At 43.6% G+C, this 7,891-nt stretch overlaps 1 protein-coding gene across 1 annotated transcript; it reads right to left on the bottom strand.

Annotated features, from left to right (window-relative positions):
• Positions 1-4,822: 4,822 nt before the first annotated feature.
• LOC118946066 (hairy/enhancer-of-split related with YRPW motif protein 1-like) lies at positions 4,823-6,816 on the bottom strand. The gene is made up of 4 exons (XM_036970349.1): positions 6,696-6,816; positions 6,343-6,438; positions 6,100-6,193; positions 4,823-5,972 (listed from the first exon to the last, which is right to left on the bottom strand). The coding sequence occupies exons 1-4, from the start codon at positions 6,759-6,761 to the stop codon at positions 5,086-5,088; spliced, it is 1,143 nt and encodes a 380-aa protein (XP_036826244.1). The 5' UTR covers positions 6,762-6,816; the 3' UTR covers positions 4,823-5,085.
• Between the last annotated feature and the right edge of the window lie 1,075 nt (positions 6,817-7,891).

The raw sequence follows: 7,891 nt of genomic DNA, 5'->3' as shown, positions 1-7,891 counted from the left end.
AGCCCAGACAAGAGCAGGAACACAGCCCAGACAGGAGAATGGACACAGCCCAGACAGGAGCAGGGTCACAGCCCAGACAGGAGAAGGGACACAGCCCAGACAGGAGCAGGGACACAGCCCAGACAGGAGAAGGGACACAGCCCAGACAGGAGCAGGGACACAGCCCAGACAGGAGCAGGGACACAGCCCAGACAGGAGAAGAGACACAGCCCAGACAGGAGCAGGGACACAGCCCAGACAGGAGCAGGGACACACAGCCCAGACAGTGGTAAGGCAACACAGCCCAGACAGTAGTAGGGACAGACAGCCCAGACAGGGGCATGGCCACACAGTCCAGACAGATGCAGGGACACACAGTCCAGACAGATGCAGGGACACACAGCCCAGACAGTAGTAGGGACACACAGTCCAGACAGATGCAGGGACACAGCCCAGACAGTAGTAGGGGCACAACCCAGACAGAGGTAAGGCAACGCAGCCCAGATAGGAAAAGGAAAACAGCCCAAACAGGGGTAAGGTCACACAGCCCAGACGGGGGCAGGGCCACAGCCCAGACAGGTACAGGGACACAGTCAGTGACAGGAGCCAAGTGTTGTGTTTTCCCTTTTTATCTGTAAGAAGAAGAATCTATTATTTCCTTCAGTCTAATTTGTTACCGTCACCCTTTATCTGAAGCTAGTTAAACAACGTCTCTCTCTCTCTATATATACAGTGCCTTGCGAAAGTATTCGGCCCCCTTGAACTTTGCAACCTTTTGCCACATTTCAGGCTTCAAACATAAAGATATAAAACTGTATTTTTTTTGTGAAGAATCAACAAAAAGTGGGACACAATCATGAAGTGGAACGACATTTATTGGATATTTCAAACTTTTTTAACAAATCAAAAACTGAAAAATTGGGCGTGCAAAATTATTCAGCCCCTTTACTTTCAGTGCAGCAAACTCTCTCCAGAAGTTCAGTGAGGATCTCTGAATGATCCAATGTTGACCTAAATGACTAATGATGATAAATACAATCCACCTGTGTGTAATCAAGTGTCCGTATAAATCCACCTGCACTGTGATAGTCTCAGAGGTCCGTAAAAAAGCGCAGAGAGCATCATGAAGAACAAGGAACACACCAGGCAGGTCCGAGATACTGTTGTGAAGAAGTTTAAAGCCGGATTTGGATACAAAAAGATTTCCCAAGCTTTAAACATCCCAAGGAGCACTGTGCAAGCGATAATATTGAAATGGAAGGAGTATCAGACCACTGCAAATCTACCAAGACCTGGCCGTCCCTCTAAACTTTCAGCTCATACAAGGAGAAGACTGATCAGAGATGCAGCCAAGAGGCCCATGATCACTCTGGATGAACTGCAGAGATCTACAGCTGAGGTGGGAGACTCTGTCCATAGGACAACAATCAGTCGTATATTGCACAAATCTGGCCTTTATGGAAGAGTGGCAAGAAGAAATGATTGTATTTATCATCATTAGTCATTTAGGTCAACATTGGATCATTCAGAGATCCTCACTGAACTTCTGGAGAGAGTTTGCTGCACTGAAAGTAAAGGGGCTGAATAATTTTGCACGCCCAATTTTTCAGTTTTTGATTTGTTAAAAAAGTTTGAAATATCCAATAAATGTCGTTCCACTTCATGATTGTGTCCCACTTTTTGTTGATTCTTCACAAAAAATACAGTTTTATATCTTTATGTTTGAAGCCTGAAATGTGGCAAAAGGTCGCAAAGTTCAAGGGGGCCGAGGCACTGTATATATATTTATTTATCTTTCTATCTCTCTCTCTCTATATATATATATGTATTTCTCTCTCTATCTCTCTCTCTCTCTATATATATATATATTTCTCTTTCTATGTCTCTCTCTATCTCTCTCTCTCTCTCTATATATATATATATATTTCTCTTCCTATGTCTCTCTATCTCTCTCTCTCTATATATATATATATTTATCTTTCTATGTCTCTCTCTCTCTCTCTCTCTCTCTATATGTATATATGTATTTCTCTCTCTATCTCTCTCTCTATATATATATATGTATTTCTCTCTCTATCTCTCTCTCTCTCTATATATATATATATTTATCTTTCTATGTCTCTCTCTCTCTCTCTCTATATATGTATATATGTATTTCTCTCTCTATCTCTCTCTCTATATATATATGTATTTCTCTCTCTATCTCTCTCTCTCTCTATATATATATATATTTATCTTTCTATCTCTCTCTCTCTATATATATATATATATTTCTCTTTCTATGTCTCTCTCTATTTCTCTCTATCCAGTCAGCCCCTTTATTGTAATGCTGGAACAGGATGTTAGTTATTTTATGTCCATTGGTGTTGCACTTAAACTGATTCGTACCTCTGGAATGAGGAAACGAAAACAGAAATGTCAGTTCAATTAATTCCATTCTTGGCAGCCTAATGAGGAACCTTCAATGAGTAATGTAGATCTATAAAGAACTGGCCTGCGTCCCAAATGGCACCCTTTTCCCTATATAGCCACATAGGGCTCTGTTTAAACATAGTGTACTATATATAGGGAATATGTTGCCATTTGGGATGCACACCTGGTTTACATCATACGTTCTATTGAATGTGACTAAACCAGTGGTATTCAGTTACGTGAATCCTCCTGGACATGACGTATATCTCATACCCAGCCCTCAAAACCTTCGCACAATTGGAACACTGTTGCTGGACCACACACCACTTGAAAGGGAAAGCTGTTGCTGGACAACACACCACCTGAAAGGGAAAGCTGTTGCTGGACGACACATCACCTGAGATGGAACACTGTTGCTGGACAACACACCACTTGAAAGGGAAAGCTGTTGCTGGACAACACACCACCTGAAAGGGAAAGCTGTTGCTGGACGACACATCACCTGAGATGGAACACTGTTGCTGGACAACACGCCACCTGAGATGGAACACTGTTGCTGGACAACACACCACCTGAGATGGAACACTGTTGCTGGACAACACACCACCTGAGATGGAACACTGTTGCTGGACAACACACCACTTGAAAGGGAAAGCTGTTGCTGGACGACACATCACCTGAAATGGAACACTGTTGCTGGACAACACACCACTTGAAAGGGAAAGCTGTTGCTGGACGACACATCACCTGAAATGGAACACTGTTGCTGGACAACACGCCACCTGAGATGGAACACTTTTGCTGGACGACACACCACCTGAAATGGAACATTGCTGCTGGACCACAAACCACCAGAAATGGAACACTGTTGCTGGACCACACACCACCGGAAATTGGAACACTGTTGCTGGACCACACACCACCGGAAATTGGAACACTGTTGCTGGACCACACACCACCGGAAATGGAACACTCTTGCTGGACCACACACCACCTGAAAGGCAATAAATCAAATGCATATATTTTATAATGTGAGACAAATTACCACAGATTTACCACAGGGCTTCCACAGAGTTACCACAGGGCTTTTCAGATAAATAAAACCCAGGGGTGGTGTGTGTGTGTGTGTGTGTGTGTGTGTGCGCACATGAATGATGAAAGCCTTCGACACCAACCCTGCTTCCAACATTTTGCTTTAGAAATGTGCCAACACCAATGTATTTACCTATGCACCCAATAAACCATGACCAAACCATGACATCTCCACACACCCTCCTCCTGTGGGTTTCCTATAAGTTTCTCCCTCCCTGGCTGTTTGGGACTAATCAGGAATGCATGGGGTGCATTCATGGCTAACAAAACGATGATTACAGAGGGTAACAGGATCAGTACTAATCAGCATACCCTGAGAAAATGCCAGAGGGATTTCAACCATTGTCAGGTCATCACTTTCCCTTTTAATTATGAGTAATGCAGAGGTAGAATATCCTCTTTAGCTTGGTGGCCGGCCCTTTCTACTAACTGTCACATGGTTCTTTGATTCAGGAATGATCAAAACCTGCAGAAAGACAGTGTGGATAATCAACCTGATGTGTCTGTCTGCCTTCTTATATCTCTGACAATGAACAATGGCCACCTCATAACTAATGGCACTGGTACAGAGAAAGCCTCTTCAATGAAGAGAGAATGAGGAAAGGAGGGAAGGAGGGACAGAGGGAGAAAGGGAGAAAGGGAGGGAAGGAGGGACAGAGGGAGGGAGGGAATAGGGAGGGAGGGAATGAGGGAGGGAATAGGGAGGGATAAATAACCATTATCCAAAGACATGTTCTATCATGTCAGAAAGTCTATTTTCTCTAGCCAAATCCCTCAGTACCTTGTACAGAAAATATTCAGGTCTTGTAATAGAGATTAGAACAGCAGATTAGGAGAAGGGTGAGCATTTATCTGAGCCTGGGAGAGACAGAGAGAAAATAATGATGCTTGTATGAAGCATCTTAGGCTTATCACGGGACTGATAAAAGAGCCAGAAACAATGAAGTGCTCTATTGAACTGACAGCGTATCTTATTGCTTTCATTGTGACAGGGTCAACGAGATGGAGAGACTTCTACCACACTACTCTGGTTCTTTGAGCTGATGGCGCCTTCTGCTGGCAAGGTATTGAATAGACGCTCAAACCACATGGAATGACTGCAGTACCCAATCAAAACGCTAGGTGGGAGTGTGCAACAAGTCACCTCACCTGTGCATACCCAGGCCTACATGGGAATTTCAATTTACAGAGCATTCAGGCACAGACCGAGAATCATCCTAACCATCAGAAAAATAACGATTGAGTTATGGTTCCGTTGTACAGTTCAGTTTATTCTCTAACAATATATTTACAGGACAATATATATATATATACACATTTATACACAGTTTATGCAATTCATATTTACAAGGACTATCTAAATAATGAATGAGAGAGATTATTGAATACTGACATGTTACAAATATGGGGAACATTTCAGAGATGACGAGGAAAGTTGATCAAACGAGAAGAGCACCATATTAGTGTCAGCAGCAGCAGGGTCATGTTCAGGTTACCTCCATGATCTCCACCAGGTGGCTCTCTCCTCTTGTCCGTTTCTCTAACGTTGGTCCAGTTGAACTGTTTCATAGTCCCTCTGTCAGTTGGCACACACCTGGCTTTCTACCAGGGTCTCCAGTGTGTGGAGCTAATAAATAATTCTTGCCTTTGTGCAGGCACAGGGGACCACAGAGACGTATGGGAGGGAAAGGGGTCGAGAGGGGGGCTCGGGAGAGGGAGGCCGGGAGGACTTGAGAGAGGGAGGGTGGGAGGACTTGAGAGAGGGAGGGTGGGTGAAAAACCAAGTGTTGGAGAAGGGATGTTATGTAGCGACGGGGATCCGGAGCAGGATGAGGGGTTGGAGGAAATACGTGACAGGCTGGGAGGGAAACTAAAGTGACTGGGAAACGAGGAGTATGGAGGAGGGGTGGTGAAAACCGAAGAAGAACAAGAAAGGCAAGGAGACAGTGGGGAGAGATAGTCAGGTGTCAAGGGGTACGAGTGGCCATTAGGTTGGCAGAAAGAATGGTGGGTAGTCGACAAAGTGGATTTGCGGAGGCAGAGAACTGCCCCCTGTTTAGAGGGACGGCATCCCTCTCTCACAGGCACCATGTCCGCCCAATGAGCCATCTCCTTACCACCTGACCTCAGATGGATGTCTGTTAATGACGAGGAGGATGGGCACTGCAGCTGCTCTGTACTGGTGTTTGTGGTTGGGTACTGACTGGATGGGTACATGGCTGTACTGGTGTTTGTGGTTGGGCACTGACTGTCTATGTAGCTCTTCAGCCCTTGGAGGAGGATGAAGCCCTTTTTCTCCAAGGGGCTGCTGCTGCCCATGAAGCCAGCCAGGTGAGAGACACACTGCTGGAAGCCTGCCGTGTAGATGGCAGGGAGAGCAGACCTGGGGAATGCTTCTGTTGGGGGACTGGGGGCGCCTGCCATGGAGGCCTCACTGTGAATAACCTGCTGCTCCTCCTTCGGCCCACACACAGCCTGGCTGGAACAATCTAAAAAAAGTTAAAGGGTGGGAGAGGGAAACATTTTTTATTTTTAATCTTTGTGGACAATTTCATGCATTGTAGATAATCCTTCGCAAACACACTTGCAGGCCTAGAGCTAATTAGATAGACTTACCATTGCTTATGCTTCGTTTGTCTGTCCTTTTTTGAAGATATTCCACAGCCAGGTCTAGAATCTCTGCTTTCTCCAGTTTGGGGTTCTGTAAACGCTGTGAGTGGTCAAGATGAATAGAGTGAATAGACTAATAAGGAAACAGGTCAAAAATAGACAGCCACGTAAAAGCCTATGGATGGCGCTATAGACTCACAGACTACAACAATTAAGGCTAGATAGGATTGGATGGATTGAAAAACTCACCGAATCTAATTTGTAGTTCAGTAACAAAATCCTTAGCTCGCTAAGACTCTGATTTATTCGGTCTCGTCTTTTCTTCTCTATAACTGGCTTTAACATCTGCATCGAGACAAGAGGGGGGAGAGAGGTGCCAATTGTAATCAAACTGATTTATTTTTGTATAGGCCTAATTTACCTTAATTTAAGGATAATAGCATACTTATGTACACAGTATGTTAGCTACTGTACATGTTAGCTATCACTGCAAAGCATGAGGCTATTATTATTACATTTTACCATGCCTTTTCCATAGCCTACACATGACACATCTGAAAACATAACAAAATCAGAGTAAAAAAATACAAGTTCCTACTCACCCTTTTCATACTTTTGGTATTTTTCGGGCTTGAATTTCCAATTTTCTTCTTCCTCATTGTGCCCATTATTTTTGAAGAAATGTCCAGATGAAAAATGGCACGTACTGGTGATATCCTTGCAGTTCGGATCACGGGTGTTGAATGAATGGGGTGCGCAGTGCTACACCCGTTTATATCACAGAGACCACACAGATTGGTGTAGAGGTGACAGTGACGTAACTGAAAACTCTGTAAATTAACTCCTGCAACTTCATTGTAATTGAAATAAAATGAGATAAATTAAGATAGGGTTTATGGGTGGGAAGTTTTAATGTCATGTAGTATTGTAATAATGTAATGTGAGAATGGAGCGATGTACATTTGTATAATGCACAATATTTTGTTTGATGAAATGTTTTTATCTCTGTCAGTATCCCAGGAAGAGTAGCTGCTGCCTTGGCAACAGCTAATGGAGATCCTAGTAAAATACGAAATGGTAAACTAATGGGCAAATCCTCTATTTCAACGCTCTCTTGCTAAAAAAAATATATGAGGCCATATTTGTCATTAATTTCCAGTACAATTTCGATTTTAATTGTGTATTTCTAATTCAAATTCTTCTTAAAAGTAGGCTAATCTCCTTCCATGTTTGACGGATGCATAAAAATATGCCCCACCTCCGATAAACTGATTTCGCGTCTATATGATGCTTTTCAATCTGTTAGCACACCTTCCACTGATGCCATTAAAGGCAAAATGGGAGGAAGAACTAGGGACTGACATCTCGGTGGCAGACTGGGAAGAGAGCTTGGAGTATATCCACACATGCTCCATTAATTCCAGACATCGTCTCATACAATTCAAGGTATTACACAGATTACACTATTCCAAAACTAAACTGCATAGGATATTTCCTGAGACATCCCCTACATGTGATAAATGTCAGGCTACGCAGGGTACACTACTCCACTGCTTTGCCCTATGCTCTAGCTTGCATGGTTATTGGAGTGGAATTTTTGGGATCCTCTCTGAAGTTTTGGAGACTTCAATAGATCCAGACCCGCTTCTGATAATCCTGGGAGTATCTGAGTCCCTAAACGGATTAACCAACCCCCAAAAACAACTAATCTCGTACGGTCTCATCTCGGCAAAAAAACGAATCTTGTTGTTTTGGAAGAGGAGGGAAGCGCCCTCTACCAAATTATGGCTCAGTGAAT

The sequence above is a fragment of the Oncorhynchus mykiss genome, chromosome 31 (genome assembly GCF_013265735.2).
Source record: "Oncorhynchus mykiss isolate Arlee chromosome 31, USDA_OmykA_1.1, whole genome shotgun sequence".
Lineage (NCBI taxonomy): Eukaryota > Metazoa > Chordata > Actinopteri > Salmoniformes > Salmonidae > Oncorhynchus > Oncorhynchus mykiss.
This window is presented reverse-complemented; position numbering and strand designations above follow the sequence as displayed.

What these genes read in the sequence shown, in the direction of transcription:
- LOC118946066 (XM_036970349.1), bottom strand. Translation starts at nt 6,761, where the DNA reads ATGGGCACAATGAGGAAGAAGAAAATTGGAAATTCAAGCCCGAAAAAT. An exon ending in ATACCAAAAGTATGAAAAGG is followed by an intron (nt 6,439 to 6,695) that starts GTGAGTAGGAAC and finishes GTCTCGATGCAG; the next exon opens with ATGTTAAAGCCAGTTATAGA. An exon ending in TGAACTACAAATTAGATTCG is followed by an intron (nt 6,194 to 6,342) that starts GTGAGTTTTTCA and finishes GACCACTCACAG; the next exon opens with CGTTTACAGAACCCCAAACT.